The sequence below is a fragment of the Tauraco erythrolophus genome, chromosome 1, assembly GCF_009769465.1.
Source record: "Tauraco erythrolophus isolate bTauEry1 chromosome 1, bTauEry1.pri, whole genome shotgun sequence".
Classification (NCBI taxonomy): Eukaryota; Metazoa; Chordata; class Aves; order Musophagiformes; family Musophagidae; genus Tauraco; species Tauraco erythrolophus.
In genome coordinates this window covers 62,172,021-62,190,526 of record NC_141465.1, presented here as the reverse complement: position 1 = coordinate 62,190,526, position 18,506 = coordinate 62,172,021, and the positions used below count along the sequence as shown (strand labels likewise).

Below are 18,506 nucleotides of genomic sequence, written 5' to 3'. Positions count from 1 at the left end.
GTTTCAAAATCTGAATATATTACCACCTCAGGTTGTCAGAGTTCAGCTGTTTCACAATTTATTTATAGGCTAAAACATACTTCATCCATCTTACAAACCATAAGCTATTAAAAAATCTGAAGTGTTAATCAATAAAACAACAATAATAAAAATCAACCCTATCCTCTCTATCCATACAATTTCTAAAATTATATCTACCTGAAATGAAAATCATTGCACCTATGAACTTCATTTCTAAGCAGTCTTGGCAGAGAGACTTACAGCACCAACTGGTATCTTAAAGTAGTAACATCTGAGTAGGTCAACAGCATTCTGACAGTTGATTAAAATCTCTATAAAAATGGAGGTACCTTTCTACAAAACGTCAGCATAATATTTACAGTCACACTATGTGGGAGGGAAATGACCCAGCACTTCTTTCATAAAGATATATATGAAAGTCAGTATCAGCATACATAACATATTGAAATTATGTGGGAAAGATACCAGTAAAAGGTTTTTCCACCTTCACCTCCCATTTTCTTTAATATGAATTCAAGATAGCAGAATAAAATAAGCCTTTCACAGTAAGGTTCTCAAGAGCATGACAGAACCCTATTTCCATGGGCACTCCAACATAAAACATAATTTTTTTTTAAATAAGATTTTGGATTATTTTTTAAACTTTGGAAGGATCAAAGGGCAATCCAAGGGACATACTCTCCTCTAATATACATTACAGTGAGAAACGTGTCCTGGTTTGCTAGGCTTTCTCAAAAACAAACACCTCTTTAGACTACCATAACATTTTAAATAGTGTGTCTTAATATAAGAATACTGCTTAATAGAATGTGATGTTCAATTTTTATATACACACATAGAAGATTGCTTAAGAATTCCTTCTCTTCTCACCAGTAGTTAGCAGCCTAAGTTACTTGATGATTATGATCAGAGATGATCATTTCACTAATAAGTTAGATGAACTGTAAGCCTTTTCCAGGAAAATTTCATTTCCTTCTCAAAATTACAAATAACATTTTGTTAAGAGAGCAGAAAACCATTCATGAAGTTTCAGCAAGTTTTAGGAAGCACTTGACAAGTTCTAAGAAGAGGGGTGCAGTACTTACCATCAAAGCTAATACTTGCAACTTTGGTATATTTACTTTCGGAGGCTTTTAACGTAACTGGCTTGAAATGTACTGTTATAGCTTCGTTCTGTGGTGTAGGTCTAACACTCTGCAAATAATCAAAATATGAAGCACTTGTAAATTTATCATTGTTAACACACTGTGCAGCCTTCGTGTATCCTTCAAAGTGATACAACAGCAACTAGTTTTGGCTGAGTTCTTACAGGTCTGCCTTTCCTGTAACAAAGCAGCATTATAAGGGGCTTTAGAAGTTTTTTCAGGTCCTGCAAATTACTAAGACAGTATGCAGAAAAGCAGGCAATAGAGACTTCTTGGTAATGTTGGATGAAGTGACAGTATGGAAAGAAACGTGTTAATATAATAGAAAACAAGCTTTATTTAAATAAAGATTTATTTTTTATTCTTAATGCTGCAGGGTTACAATAGCTAGACTATTTGTTTCTGGTGCACTCATTAACAAAGCTGTTAACTGACTTGTCTAATTACTGGTGATGATACAGACATCTACCTTGTCTCTGATCCCACGCTAAGTCTGCAGAGCTGCCACAGGAAAAAAAATTGATTAACTATATAGAGAACAGTTTTGTAAATCTGAAATGACATTCTACACCAACATTTCACAAGATCACCTTTTGTATTTGAGGATTACTGTTTTAAACTAAATGGAAAAGGTGAATTGGGCATTATTGGAATAGCAATTGTGTCAGTTATTAGCCAGAGCTGACTTGTATAAATCCTCATTGCTATGCAGCAGGATTATGGATTCCATGTCAATATCTGAAGACTCTATAAAGATTGCTAGCAAACTCTTTATCTAGATTCCATGAAGAGAAACTGAGCATGGAGAATTTATTCTTATGGACTCATGGACTTATGGAATCATGGACTCGTATTCTTGTTTTGCTTAAAATTAGGATGGCTGCCATGATTCCTCCTTCCCAGCTGTCTTCTCATGCTGTAAGAACAGCTTAGCTGCTCATGTGGCAGCTGTTAAGCTACTGCAAATTACAGGATGCTGTATTAAGGAATCTGAAATGAGTGCAGGTTTACCTTATGCTGGGCTGCAGATTTTTAGCACCTGCTTCATAAGCAGCTGAGCCTTTCTCGGTCAGAGAGGAGCAAGGCAGACAGCTAGTGAGTGGTACAAACCAATTAGAGTTCTTTCAAGCTAAGCTGTCCTCGATTGTAAATTAAAGCCATAAAATCATGCACACATAACTAAGTTCTGCAGGCCATGTGATCCTTAGAGGAAACAAGCAGCGCAGCTCCTGCAGCTAATGAATAATCTCTGTTAACTTTAAGTTTTGTGTTTCGGATTTATAGTACTGACCTTTGTCAACCATCTGCATACGTGTGGTGCAGACATTGCTATTTCTTCTCACGAGTCAATAATTATCACAATTTTCTTCTAATGAAATCCATGCTACAAAACTGAGATCTTCAGGTGTCATTAAAAAAAACTCTTAAAGCAGACAAAATCAAAGCTATAACTGAGTTTATAACTTTTGCAAGGCAGAAAAGATAACCATTTCTAGCATGTCTTCTCATGGAAAAGGCTGATTTTTCATTATTGAAATTTGAAATTATGCTGATTTCATTTACTAAATCAAATCAGAAATATTCAAAAGGACAGCCTGTTGCTAGAAAAATGGCAGGTTTCAGAGGTGCATCTCTTAAACCACAGTTGTAACAAACCTAGATGTATTTATTCCAAATGTCTATAGCTAATGAACTTAGTTAAGAAAGGAATTTAGCACTGTTTTGTGGACAATTTCTTGACAACATCAAGCACATCTCATTTGTTGCTTGATTACATGCTATAAAAGGAAATAGAGAATTAAGACAACTAAAGGAAAAACAAACATCCTTAAGAATCTTTTCAACTTCACTTTCCTCAAATTTTAATCTATTTCAAATAAAGCCCAAGAAAAACTTGTCCTGAGATGTTCCTTAAGAATCATCAAATATGGACAGGTCATGAGGAATACCTGCAAAAAAAGTTCCATCAATAATCTAATACCACTGGTTTTCTCAGAAAATGTCCTGACAGCAACTTCTGTGGGGAAGAACAACTTAAAACAGACATCCTTCATTAACACACGGCTCTCACATGGAGTGCCCCAGTCAAGACTTTTGACCCTGCTCTATGAAGATACATTCAATATTTAGCATAGGAGAAGAAAATGAGGAACTTAAATGCTCTAGAGAACACAGCGAAAGGAGAAAGCTTTGTGCTAGTGCAGCAGTTACTGGGAAAGACTTTGAAAATTTAAGGACTCTCAGACTATATCTATTCTAATAAACTAAAGAGGAGAAGAGTATGAGTTGAAACACTGGCACGTGTTCATCCATACTGTTTACCTGTCAGCAAGTCCCAAGAATAGTTTTGCCTTGTCTACCTAGCATATTGCTCTGAAGACTGAGCAGCCTGGAGACTTTTGCTTACAGATAGTGAAGACACAACTACCCTGCTGCAAGAGGAAAAAGCCTTGCAGCTACAGGCAGCAGACTGAGGTTGGCTCAATGCATGTCAGAACCACCTTTATACTGTTTTATTTGCTTTTACAGACACAACTATTTTGTCAGTAATAACTCGGCCTTCAGTTTAAGCAGGGACACAACTAACTGAAGTTCACTTTCACCATAAAGCACTATCCAGAACAGCCATGGAATAAACTATTAATAGATTTTAATTCTTCAAAGTAACTTTCCCTTGATCACTTTGAGATGTGTGCACTCAAATGTGCAGACTGAAAATAAACTACTTCTCACAGCTCGATAAGAGGAGAAAAAAAAAATCTACGCTGAAACATATGAATTGTGACAGAAGTAAGTAAATACTTTCTTACACAAACACTTTTATTTTCAAACTGATAGAACTCAGCTTCAATATATGGCTGTCCTGAAGTTCCTGGTTATTTACGCATCAAACTTGATCAGAAGCTGAAATTTTAAAGTGTGCCCTTGCTTTTAAATGCGCTTAAATTGCCTTAAGGAAACACAAAATTTTCATTCCAAACAAAGGGTAAAAGAAAATGTTCAATAATTTCCATTTACTAGATTTTTGACAGCATGGCTTAATTGTGGCAGCATGACAATAGTTCATCCAGTCATGAAATAAATATCATGTAATTAAGGAAATTTGTATAAAGAAAAAAAAAAAAGAAAGTGACGTGACTTACTCTTATTTTCGTCAACCAATTTGTTGGACCACAGCATGACTAAGTACTTAAAGGCAAAACAACTACAACTCTGGCAACAGAATTAGCGGTCTCTCTTACACAGATGACCTGAAGATATTTAGTTCCTCCAGGACCCAGCTTAAATATATGCTAAATATAGCCCTGGCCTTTTCTTCTGCAGCAAGATGAAGTTTGTCACAGAGTTCTGTCTCACTGCTTTTAAACGCTAGCTCTAAAGGGTCAGAAATTAATTTCTCAAGTTTTCCTAGAAGCAAGCTATTCACCAGGTTCCTTCCAAAAATTCTTTACTCTTGTTTATCACTTTCAAATTCCTTGATTGGCACACCAGCAGAAATTCACACAGTGCTTCAAATGCTAAAAAGGTTACGAACTTCACAACAAAGCTGTGCCTTAATGAGAAGAACAATTGACTTACTGTGTCATACGTGACATGCTGAAAAATACATCATACCTGGACCTATGTGGTAATTTTATGATTGCAAAAGTGAGTCCTAAAAGCTTTAAGACCACCAAATTCACTGCTTCGATACACTCTATAATAATAATAATTCATCTGGAGAAGTTCTGTCATGATCTGTATAAGGATTATCAAACGATAGCCTTCAATTAGACCTGAAGTCTATGGTCTATAGTGTATGGTTCAAAGACCATAGCATTAAAAACAGGTAGGGTTTTTTTTTAAATGAGGAGTATTAATTAGGTACTATGTTATCAGATACTGGAAGTGATACTGATGGTTTAAATATATGGTTCTTTGTATTGCACTCAGGATGTACATTACACATTTTAAAACAACACCACAAAAACCTGCCCCTATGCCAAAGATCTGGCCAATCTAAGAAGATGGACATGATATAAGACAGCAAACATAATTTTGGAAATATAATTTAATACATTTACCAACCCTCTGATTATAAAAATAATGTATACAAGTGGTTTTTTTAATAACTTCCATGGAAGCTGGTTCACAGCTTACAAGGCCACAAGAGACCTTACAGGATCATCTGACCTCATTAATGCAATAAGCAAATTCTGTTTACACTGTACTGTGAGTTTCTCTTGACTTGAAAATTAGTAGTGAACAACAACTTAGCAAGCATTGCAATGGACTATTATCACAGTAGAAAGTTATCCTTGTTACTAAAAGTGTGTCCTGTTTCTAGTCTAAATTCACCTAGCCTCAGTTTCCAGTATCTTAAGTTTTTGTTAGACCTCTACTATTCCGTACAGTTGCAGCTATAAGCTTTAAAAACACAGAAATGCTCTCCATGCGCTCAGCAAGAAAACTTTGCCAATCCTTCAGTCATTCTTCTGGCTCCTCTGGTTTCTTTTCAACACTTCAACACTTTTAAAAAGTGCATTGGGACAAGGTATAGCTAGCTATACAACTAAATCTGGAAAACAAGGAAGACAGGAAAGGGAGAAGGAAGAAGTGAGAAAAATAGTGGGCAATGAGAAAAATTACACAGGCAGACTACCAGAATAGAGCCAAAATCCTGTAATAAAAATAAAAAGTAGAAAATCTAAAACCTAGAATTTTGAAGCTGGCTGCACTTTACATGCAGCTGCAGTGATCTCACTAGAAAGGGCTCTAGAGTGTTTGCAGGCTTTTTCTTATTTCAAGCTATAAAGCAGATAACCTCAAGAAAACAAGGGCCATTTCACAGTCTGCTCTTGAAAGCTACTCTTTGCTCATCTTAAAAGATTAGGCTGGACAACCACTTTATACACTGTCACGGAGTGTGTGATGAGGACAAAGAAGCCCACAGACTCTGCATTAATCTCTTGTTCACTGAACAGGAGTTACTGTTCTCAAAGTATAAAAGCTTCCAGAGGCTCAGATATTGCAGGCACAGCCTATAAACGCTGAAACAGTCGCCCAAAGAAGGCTATGAAGCAAAGGAATTTACGATGCACACACATTATTTGTCTTACTATTAAATTACATTTTCAGTTACACATCACCTAGCTTCTAATTCTGAACACTACATGGTGAACCTGTGAATGATCAATTTTTATGAGAGAAAGTAAATCCAAGTACAAAGTTTCAAATTGAAAGGAAATAAAACTTACTGTAATTGGCACATCTTTTGTTCCTGAATTTAATAAATGCAGATTTAAAATTTTTGGCAGATCTGTTAAAGAACAAAAAACACACCTGACTATTAGGCTATTTTAACATAAAGACCTTATACAAAGTCATCTGCACTAGCTAGTTTCTCATATAAATTCATTGTTCTTCAGTGTTAAAAAGTTAGACTAACATGACAGTACAGCCAGTCAAAATAGCTAGTCCCAAGAACCTGACACATTTAACTGCATTTTTGTGTATTAGTAGGTATTACATGCTTCAGCTAAACACTTGTTTTCTAACACATTAAGAAATGAACAGGCTAAAAATACTATAATGAATGATCTTGCACCAATATTCACCAGAAACTGATCTTTTTTAAAAATTTTTACATGTTGAGTAAGTTGCAAGGAGAAGCACTTCAGAAACTACTTTTAGTTGAAAGAAGATATATACTGTTTTTCCTCAGTAATGAGTCCCTTTTACTGTTTTACTACTTTCTGCTATGTATATAATTTTTTTCATTTCACTAAACAATATTAATTTAAAATGTAAAATGTTAGACACAAATGTGTAAGTGGCATTAAAAAAAAAAAAGATCTTATCATAAGTAACAAATGTGGTTAAATTTGCACACTTTCACTATTCCCTGTGCCTGAAAAATTCTTAAAACTTCTGCAGATGCCAAGCAATCTTTCGAATTAAATTCACAAATTACAGTAGACTGACAATGGTTTTCTGACTAAGCCATGTGCAACTGTGTAAGACTAATGTTATTACTAGACTTATAACTGGACGTGCAGACTACTGTTTGCTGTTGGTACTGTTTTACACATCTCAAGTATACTTACAGGTGAATACATTTGTGCACTATTGTAAGACATTGTTATCCTGCTTTTGAAACTCTGGCTTTTAAAAAGCATAATTCCACAAGCAACTCTGAGCAGTACAAAGATAATTGGGCTTTCGCTTCCTTACCCTACTCCTTATAAATACTTTGAGACCTGAAGTGCAGTTTACCTTGTGTTCGTAGTGTACCAAAATCTAGCATTTCTGTTGATGAATAGATTCCTGGCGCTTCAAGGAAAAAAAAAAAAGAGAAAAGTTACCATTTTCTTATTATACTAAAAGCAAATGATGTTGAATAACTTAAAAACAACCAAAAAAACCCCTCACGAAAACCCAAGCCACCAAAAACAAAAAATCAACCCCTTTTCTACAAACCTGTTGTAACTTCTACTTCAACAGGGAGAATGATAAACTCTGTGTTGTCTGAGGCATTTGTTTTTATTCTAATGAAGGCTGTATGATTATCTGCTTCTCTTGAAGAAAAGCTGGCTCTCATCACTCCTTTTGTTTCATAAGGAGGTATTTCCTGATAGATAATCAAAGCACATACATGAGAGCGCAGCAATTACAAAAAAAGCTGCCACACCAAAAATTACAATAGAAGCATTGAGTATAATTGTATTAAGAGAAAAAGCAGTAAGAGATAGGCTACGTGTTATTAAAATCATCATTAAATTTAGTAAGGATAGTTGTAATCATCTAATATGACACTGATTAAAGATAAGTATGTACAAGATGACTTTCACATCCCATTTGATTAAGTTTTATGTATTAAAATTGTGGTAAAAAGACAGTAGACTGAATTGATACAATCTACCAAGAAACAAAATCCATCCATAAAAAAGTTACTCAGTGCAGTAACATCAAATATTGGGCTTGCATATTCTAATTGCTTTTTCTTCCAAAGCTAACACAAGACATACAGCTACAGTGCTAAACACAAAATGAAATAGTGCAGAACTGCAAGTAGCCAGAAGCTTGTGGAGCTGCAGTTTGACTAGTCACCAAGCAGTTTACAGCAAAAAGCCAAAATGCATTTTAGTTTCTGTACCAAGCCTATTTCGTCCGTTTCAATCTGCATTCAGGGTTTGAAAGACAACTCTCTCTGTATTTGCTGGACACAGCTGCAGCACAAGACTAGCTTCAGAACCATAGCTGAAATACTAACATTGCATATTCTTCCCTATCACATCACAGAAGGACTGGGCAATTGGATTTTTCTTTTTTTTTTTTTTTTTTGGTGGTTTTTTGTTTGTTTGTTTGCTTTGTTTTTTAAACAGAAGATTAAAACCTTGATTTGAAATTTGGAGCTTCTTCCACTTCAAATACAAATAAATGTCAGAAAGTAGGAATTTTTTATGAGTCGTCCTTGTATTGATTGATGTTGTTGCAGTTGACAGCTTGTTTCTTTTGTGTTTTTGATGAAGGAAATCAGACAGGACATAATCCATATAAGTGCTGATTGTCTTATACAAACTCTTCTGTGCTTTCTCTAGTATAAACTCATACCAACCCATTCTGGAGGTCGAGCCATATTTTCCATGACACAATGACTCTAGATGCATTCATTGAAAGCTGCTGAATATCGAAGTAACTAGTTTCAACTGCTACTACTTGGTGAGTCCCTAAACTAAGAACCTTTCAAGTTCAGTTTTCACACTTATTCACAGATCTAATACGATGCAGCCGTTCCTTAATGCTTCAAAGGATGTGATTTGACTCTACCATATGTGTAAACAGGCATCCAAGGTTTGTCAGATCCCTGAAGTAACTTTGAACAGTGATTACAAAAATCCTCCTGCATATTCAGACTGCTTCATCCAACCATCCAAACATTTGGCATCAAAACAATTTTAGACAATGACATACATCCATATGTCAAAGTATCATCACCATATTTCAAATAATTTCTTCTACTTTGCAGTTTTTTCTAGCTGCAGCGCAGCTCTTGACATCGCCAATACAATGATATATCTGAGCATTTCCTCCTACTGGTTTCATTTCTTCTAGTTGCCTTACTGTTTCAAAATACCAAGAGTTGATACGAAAAACAAGAGGATTAGTGCTGACTAGTATTAACCTAACTGCCTTTCCATGCAATACATTGGAAGCTTTCACACACATCATCATTGCTTTAACTGACAACCTGGCCTAGAGAAGCTGGAAAGCTATGTGCTTTGGAAAGCTACATGCTTGAGAAACAGAATTAGAAATTAACTAGAAATTTTAAAATCTTCTATTCTTTTGTTTCTGGCTCTAACATGTTCGTTACATACATGTTAATGGCTACATAATTCAACATTCCCCTTGAGTTGTTCTGACAATAAGGAAGGGGCTATCTTTAGAAGCAAAATGGTGTTAAAACATTAGGATCTTCATTTTTTAAAATCCATTTTAATGTTTACATCTAACCCTTAGCAGCTGTTTACTCCTTCCACTGCATTTAAAAAGGCAAAAAAGGAAGACCCAGGGAACTACAGGCCAGTCAGTCTCACCCTCTGTGCCCAGCAAGGTCATGGAGCGGAACCTCCTGGAAACTATGCTAAGGCGCATGGAAAAAAAGGAGGTGATTGGTGACAGCCAACATGGCTTCACTAAGGGCAAATCGCGCCTGACAAATCTAGTGGTCGTCTACAATGGGGTTACAGCATTGGTGGTAAGGGAAGAGCAACTGACATCATCTACCTGGACTTGTCCAAAGCATTTGACAGTGTCCTGCACGACATCGTTCTCTCTAAATTGGAGAGACATGGATGGATCACTTGGCAGATAAGGAATTGGCTGGATGGTCGTGCTCAGAGAGTTGCAGTCAATGGCTCAATGTTCAAGTGGAGACCAGTGACAAGTGGTGTTCCTCAGGAGTCAGTATTGGGACTGGTGCTGTTTAACATCTTTGTTGGCAACATGGACAATGAGATTGAGTGCACCCTCAGCAAGTTTGTAGATGACACCAAGCTGTGCAGTGTGGTCAACATGCTGGAGAGAAGGGATGCCATCCAGAGGGACCTTGGCAAGCTCAAGAAGTGGGCCTGCATGAGCTTCATGAAGTTCAACAAGGCCAAGTGCAAGGTCCTGCACATGGGTTGGGGCAATCCCAAGCACAAGTACAGGCTGAGCAGAGAATGGATTGAGAGCAGCCCTGAGGAGAGGATTTGGGGGTGATAGTCAACGAGAAGCTCAACATGAGCTGGCAATGTGCACTGGGAGCCCAGAAAGCCAACCGTGTCCTGGGCTGCATCCAAAGAAGAGTGGCCAGCAGGTCAAGGGAGGTGATTCTGGCCCTCTGCTCTGCTCTCATGAGACCACACCTGGAATACTGCGTTCAGCTCTGGAGCCCTCAACACAAGAAGGACATGGAGCTGCTGGAGTGGGTCCAGAGGAGGGCCACAAAGATGATCCGAGTGCTGGGCTGTCTACTATGAAGTCAGGCTGAGAGAGCTGGGGTTGTTCAGCCTGGAGAAGAGAAGGCTCCAGGGAGATCTTATTGCAGCCTTCCAGTACTTAAAGGGGGCCTGTAAGAAAGCTTGAGAGGCACTTTTTACAAGGGTGTGTAGTGACAGGACAAGGGGCAATGGATTTTAACTGAAAGAGGGCAGATTTTGATTAGATATAAGGAAGAAATTTTTCACTCAGAGGGTGGTGAGGCATTGGAACAGGTTGCCCAGAGAAGTTGTGGCTGCCCCATCCCTGGAAGTGTTCAAGACCAGGCTGGATGAGACTTTGAGCAACCTGATCTAGTGGAAGGTATCCCAGACCATGGCAGAGGAGTTGGAACTAGATGATCTTGAAGGTCTCTTGCAATGCAAACCATTCTATGACTCTATGAATTTTTTTAGATGCTTCTGATCTATATTTATACATATTTGTTTGAAACTTTTGTATCTAAAACTAAGATACTGCCATTCTCATGGACCTTCTCCAGAAAAGCCAGGAACTAAGTTTTGTGATCCTTCTTCTTAGCTCACTTGGAAATATTCTGGCTTTACTCATTACAACAGACATAACTGTCAGTGACTGTAATGATACACTTGAGTAACAGACAAGTTTTGGAGCCCAACGACTTCAAAGTCTTTCCCAGACAAAAAAATAAAGTCATTAAAAAACCGAATAATACTAATTGAAGAGGAAAATCGGTTTTCTATCTAGTTGGACATCACCAACGGTGTGATATACAGCATGGAGCCAGTATTTTACCTTTAGGATGCTTCTAAAATTTATTTCACTTAAAGATAATAGTATGTGTTACTTCAAAACTACATTACATGAAGAACACAACAAAACAGATTTAATGGGCCAGACCATGAGTCCATCCAACCCACTACTCCATCTCCAGTCATAGACATGAAGAATAAAGAGTAACTGCACGGCATGCACATAAGAATATTTTCCAGACCACTTTCCAGCCACTCTCAACTCATGATCTAGGGATTTATTGCACCTAGACACACTGCAGTTTTATTTAGTTGTCCTTAATAGAGTCTTCTTCCCCAAGTTCATTCAGCTGCTTTTTCAACCCATGTATGCATTCATAGTGATTTGCAGGAAGGACTTTCTCAGTTTAAATAAATAAGTAAATAAATAAAAATTCTGTATACTTTTCCTGTGGGTTAGATCTAACTCACAGGCCATCAGAAGGACTACGTTGTCCTGAATGCTTAGGTAGGTGTAATTCATTCTACTGGGAATCATCTTGTACCTCTCATTGCAAAAAAGCACAGCTCAATACAGACAGCTTTTTTTAATTAAAACTTTCCTTCAATTTCTATTACTCTACAATTAACAGACCCTGTTACCGTTTTGATTTTTATGGGGTATTTTTAACGATTACATGACAAGAAACAAAGTTGGTAAAAAAAAAAACAACCCTAAAATCGTATGAAAATCAAATCTCCCAAACAAGTACAATGCATGTTGCAGGACGTGAATACTCACCCATAGCTTCCTTGTACCTCCTTGCTGACCTGTTGGAAGCTCTAAATGGAGATCACCTCCACTGGAATACATTTCTACTACCTGAGGTGGATAACAGGAAAATGTTAGCACTCAACTTTAAAGGGATCCTGGTTTAGTTATCAGGTATTGTAATGAGCAATGGTATGAGTTAGCAACTATTTGACCACTGGAGTATCTTATGAATTTGCTTTTAATGATGACATAACCATTTGCCAGTGCTACACTTCATGTGCTTTCTGTAGCATTTCACAGTTTGTGGATCACTTATCAGAATCAGATCACATTTATCAGTGGACTATTCATTTGCTTGTTTGGTTAGGTACAGACATCAATCCTGCCCTAACATAAGAGCACTTGTTACCGTTACATACTAGGGTGCACCATAAAGACATCTTACACTGTGCAAAACGAGCAGAAGGAAGCTAAGAGGCCTGCCTGGATTAAAAGTACAAGATCTATTTCATTTCCTTAGTCTTTTCTTAATTACCAATGAAGTTTAACTCTTTATTTTGCAGTAATTATGATCATTTTAAAAATGGAAATTTCACAATAAAATCTCAATTCAGCAAAGTCTAATATTTCTAGAACTGATTTGCATTTAAACAAAAAACATTTATATAATATGAAAAACCATAATAAAATTCTGTCTTTCATATTATAAGTACCAAACTGAACAAAATTTCATTTTAATATCATATACATAAAGGAGCATTCATTAGTTTTCTCTCAGGCTCACCTGCAAAGGTTCACTGTGAGGGTTATGTATATTTATTATAGGAGAAAAACTGCTATTTACAGGAACTCGTGCCCCAATAAATGGGCGCAATCGATAGGGGTTCGGTACTCCAATGCCAAACACCTGGTTCAGAAAAAGAAAAATGAGCTTAAGTAGTTGCATGTAATTGTTGCAGAGCCTAACATACATGCACTAATTTTAGTAATCTACCAAGTACTCTTCTCAATTAATTTTACAGTATTCATCTAACCAAACATTTAAAACCAACATCATGCTAAAGTACTGAAATAAAGAAACTGGTTTAGTTTGCAGCTAAAGGGTATTTCTCATAGCTACTACTTACTTACATTGACATATTTAGAACACAGGAAGTCAAATACCATTTTTCTTTCTGATGCTCTGAAATACTAGATACCAGCTAAACGTTAAAAAGAGTTGAAATATCCTTTAATCATACAATTACGCAACAGAGTATCCATATGGGAAGCGTTTTTGTTGTTTTCCATCATTGCCATGGTAAGAGTCACATTCTCTCAATCAGAGGTTTTCTCTTACTTTTCAGACTTTTGACTCTCTCATCTGTCTGGTTCATCTTTCTGAATCTCAAGTGAGTAATTTTTTGCCAGTTTAATGAATAACATTGCCTTGTCACTGGATCAGATGAGTACAGAGCTAAAGAATGAGCCAGATCACTGCAATGAGCCACTAAAGTAATACACACAAAAAAGTTGTTGGGAGGATTTTAAACCTGTCCTGGTTTTAGCTGGGACAGTGTTAGCTCTTCTTTTTAGCAGCTAAAAGAGCTCCGTGTTTTGGTTTTACTCAGAGGCTCGCTCTGAGAAGAATGCTGATAGCAAGTTGATGTTTGTCGTTGGACGTGAGACTCCAAGGACTTTTCAGTGTGCCGGAGTGCAGAAGCACGGCGGAATAAGGGGGGAGCATAGTTGGGACAAGGGGGACATGACTCCCCTTGTGATTTGTGGTGGAACTTAAGATTGAGGGCCAAACTGGCCAATTAGTATTCCATATCATGCAGCGTCATGCCCAGTATTAAGGTGAGGGTCAGCCGGACAGAAGGGCTTTTGCGCTTTGGCTCTTTCGCCACTTCTGCTCTTTTGCGCTTGCTGCGCTTTTGCTCTATTGTTTTTTTTTCCTCTCTCTCCCAGTACTCCCACTCTCGGAGTACTATCTCTCTCTCTCTGCCCTTCTCTATTTTGGGCCCTCGCGTTCGTCCGGGATTGCAGCTTCGGGATGAGACGGGCTGCATTAAATTGTTCTTATTTCAAGCCACGGGTTTCCCATTTCTCCTTTAATTCTCTCCCTCATTCCTGGGGGTGGGGGAGGGTGAGTGACCGGCTGTGTGGGTTCGGTTGCTGGAGCAGCCTAACCCACGACAAAACCCTACATAATTTCATCAATCTGGCTTACAGTACTGCTCCTACAGATATTTACAATGGTATACCTTTGTGTTACAACAAGAAGCAAGGATGGAAACTTGAACTTCATCTGGACTGATAAAAAAAAACACACTAATGTGCAAATATCCTTGGATGGCTAAGTATGCCATGATAGATACTGCTCTGGTTGATTCACACTTCACAACTTCTTCTGAAAGAGTGTAATTCTCTTACCTGATAAGTAAATACCCCATGATTAGAAGTGTTAATAAATAAAGTGTTCTCTACATTTCCCACTACTCTTGCGAGGAAAACTACATCAAAGGACGTATTCCCTCCTGGAAGAATTTTCTGGAAAAAATAAAAGCAAACAAGCAGAGGAATAAGCAAAACTGTTTATCAAAGACATTCCGCCCTGCAGACGAACAATAGGTTTTTTGCTACAGATCTCTGTTTGTTCTTCATGAAAAACTGAAGTCAGAATGTCTACTGCAGATTTGGGAAAAAAAAAAGAGTAGAAGTTTCAGACAAAACAGATGTGTAACATCTTTATTGGTAACAATACCAATATTTTACAACTGTTATCTAATGTAGGACATTTAATTGAATTTTTATGTTGAATTCTGTATTTATAGTTCAGCTTATCACAGAAATATTTTGGACTGACAGTTTATAGAACGCTGAAGAAAGGCAATTACTACAAGATTTCCATAAGTAAGAAAAGTTGCTTACAGACAGGTTTTCTGAAGTTTTTAGTGTTTACACGGCCCCTGCTAAGCCGAGGCCCTGCAGATAAAACTGAAACTAGAAGGCTATGTCTGACAGTAATGTGGTTAAGTGTTAACCTTGCTGACACCACGCTTTTTAACTTTCAAGTTCCTGTAACATGACTGCAGTAGTTATAAGTGCATTGGAGTGACTGCTTCACACTAACACCACTTCACTGGACTTTAAAATTCTCAGAAAAACTTTAAGAACAGCTTGCTCCTGTATGTGCTCTAAGGCAACGTACACTTAGACACTTCAGCAACAAAGGAGATCTGCTGAAATCGTCAGTTCCCCTGTAGTCAGAACTCCTATGCAATATTTCATTCCCTCTCTTCTTGTAGGGTTTGCGTGTGTTTCTGTGCTCAGTTCAAATTTGCTTGGTAACTGACATGAGATCAAGAACTGCAGTTACCTTAATAACTGCAATAATCACGTACCAAAAAGTATTAACTCATTTAAAGAGGAGAGGGAAATCAAGCTCCCCATTCAGGGTGGGGAGAAGGAAGGAAAAGTTTATTTTGAGAAAGTGGAATAACTTACCCTATTTTGAAAAAATGATGCATGAAAATGTGATGTTGTAGCAGAGATTGATACTAATGTAATTGTTTCTTCTGAGCTAGGGTTATGTAGGTAAACTTTTTCCATTTTTGGCATTCCAACTGGCCTGTCAAAACAGAGAGAGAATATTTTTAGAATTCTAATACTTTAAAAAACAGAACATTGGGCTTTGCCCCATTAAACCAGATAGGAACAAAACAGTGATGTGTGCTAACAACAGAACTTTACATTAAATGTTTTTTCAAGTAACATATGTAACTTCTACCTTGAAGAATTACTTAGTTAACATCTTTTCTGTTATTTTGATTGCTTTTCCTGAAGGCTTACCTAACATTGTATCATCATCTGAAAGGACATCTATCCAAAATAAAATACCATTTTTAAGATTTTTACGACAGAATGAGAAGAGCCAAAGATTTCTGTTCCTGTGCTAGAAACTCTAAATAATTACCTTAAGAAAGGTTGCACACAGTAACTTAAAATAAACAGAGCACACCCTAGACAAAAGTCTACGTGCAATTTTTTTCCTGATAGATAGTCAGTAGTTTTGCAGTAGTCATGTTATAGTTCAAATTGAATCCACTGCTTAGCTTTAGTAGCAAGACTTGCTGAAGCCTTAGACCACAAGCTGTGAACTTTCTCCTAGATACGTTTTTGGCTGAGATAGAATTAATATTCTTCTTAGTAGCTGGTAAGGTGCTGTGTTTTGGAATTAGTGCAAGAATAGCCTTGATAACATACTGATGTTTTGGTTGTTGCTAAGTACTGTTTATCCTAAGTCTAGGACTTTTCAGTTTCCCACGTTCCACCAGCGAGCAGGTGCACAAGAAGCACAAACCAGAAGACAAGGAGGCTACAACCATCAGCAGAGGCTACAACTCATGCACAAGAAGCACAAACCAGAAGACAAGGAGGCGACAACCATCAGCAGAGGCTGCAACTCAGCAAGATAAGAACACCTGACAGCCTGCCTGCCTGGAGGGAGAGAAAGAACCCGTAAGGTGTTGGAAGATCCCAGACCTGAAGTCACCATGGGACCAAACAAGTGCGTGAAGAGCACATGAAAAGCAGGTGCATAGATTTTAAGGGTATAATTATCCAGGGGTTTCTTTGGGGTCTCTCTCTGGAGGCACCCAGCTCGAGCTGTTTTTCCAGCTGTATCATCTGAAAAAATTAATTTTTTTAAAAGATTTGATGCCTGAGGCTTTGCTACAGGAAACCTAGGGTCAAGTCCAAAGGAAGAGAATGCACTCAAGAGTGAGTATGTGTGTGAGAGAGGAGTTGAAAGGAGCACCTGTTGGCTCACTGGAGTTGCCCACTGTGAATGGATTCTGGTCCTAGCAGTTAAAGTCTTGGGTGGTGTTTGTGCAACTCCTTGAATGGTGTGTGAATGCTCAGCCAGTAGCTTCTCCTTTAAAAAGTAGTCTTACCTACAACCCAGAATTTTTCTGGTATTGTATTTTGTAATATGCTTTACAGAATTAAGAACTCAGATACGTGGAGCAACAACTATTTAATCTGTACATTGCATTTGAGTTCATGTCTTAACAAAAAAAATACAGACTGCTTGAGATAAATTCTAGAATTTAAGAAGTCTAAAACACAGAAGTCAAACAGTTAAACAACAGCACACTTTCAGTAACAAGACATGCTAACAATTTATTTCACACAAGCTTTAGGTTTGTTAATTTTTGCTTACAACAGCTGATGTGACAATAAACGCCTCAGTTTGAGCAATTATTTTTCAGACTTTGGTATCTCTTCAGAATTTTTTTCATGCCTTTTAACACACACGTGTCAAGTATCAGCACCAAAGCACTAACAAAGAGTGTAGATTACAATTTCCTCCAAATTAAATGTTGGAATTCAAAATAGTTAACTCTTAACTTTTCAGGCTACATGTATTCCATGTAACACTCCCTCCCGTGTCACCTGCTCCAAACATTGCAAGGACTGCAAGACCATTGATAAGAATTACTATCTGTAGTATCACTATCTGTAGTACCTGAACTGATGATGACCAATAATAGGCAGTTGTTCTGTCATTTTCAGTTAACTTTAACAGGCCTAATTAATAAGTGCTATTGCAGTTGCACAGCTTTTCAAATTGGAAGAGGAGGGTGTGTCTCAATAGACAGAGCAACATAAATTTGCTGTAAATTAAAGGTTGCATTGAATGGAGGATTTAGTGACACTAATCAAACTATACCGCAATTTACAAAGTGATTGTGGAAACAGACAGAACCTCCTACTTATGAAACACGGGCTAAACGGATAGATGCTAAAACCCATGATATTAATTCAAAGACACCATTATTAACCTTCAATAAATTGCATCGTCACTAACAGTAGAATATATCTGCACTCTACTACTGTAAATCTCTGCTTTGCTTGATGAGTCCTCCTAATTTCATGTCTCCATAAGCAAACATTTGTTCTTGATCCTTCTTTCACTGTCAAAAAAAACTTTTTGACTTACCTAATAACGAAGACAATTTCCCTCTTCTCCTTTAAAACCCACACAAAACCTAACAATCAAGTTAAGCCACAACATAAAAGTATTCATATTTGTTGCCAGTATACATGAGGATATTAGAAAGGGAAACGGTTTATCAGTTACAATGTTTTGCCTTAACTGCTGTAACTGCTACATTGTCGATCAATGGAATCAAACAGTAAACCTATACACCTGTTCTGTTTGCTAGGGAAAAGCTTATCAGACTAGAGGAATCTGGAGAGCCAGCTCTCCAAAGTTCCCCATCTCTACTCCATGCCCAGCAAAAATAACCCCAAACAAACAACTAACCAACAAAAAACCACAAACCACCAACCATTCACAAAAGC

General features: G+C 37.4%; 1 protein-coding gene across 2 annotated transcripts in view; it reads right to left on the bottom strand.

The window, feature by feature from the left end:
• Positions 1–18,506, bottom strand: part of TMEM131 (transmembrane protein 131) — a 111,842-nt gene that overhangs the window by 39,275 nt on the left and 54,061 nt on the right. For both annotated transcript variants that reach the window (XM_086619283.1, XM_086619276.1), the window contains exons 5-12: positions 15,645–15,768; positions 14,571–14,687; positions 12,940–13,062; positions 12,183–12,263; positions 7,626–7,776; positions 7,422–7,478; positions 6,404–6,465; positions 1,107–1,215 (exon numbers count right to left, since the gene is read on the bottom strand). In XM_086619283.1, coding sequence (XP_086475409.1) covers positions 1,107–1,215; positions 6,404–6,465; positions 7,422–7,478; positions 7,626–7,776; positions 12,183–12,263; positions 12,940–13,062; positions 14,571–14,687; positions 15,645–15,768 — 824 coding nt within the window. The remainder of the gene's footprint in view (positions 1–1,106; positions 1,216–6,403; positions 6,466–7,421; positions 7,479–7,625; positions 7,777–12,182; positions 12,264–12,939; positions 13,063–14,570; positions 14,688–15,644; positions 15,769–18,506) is intronic.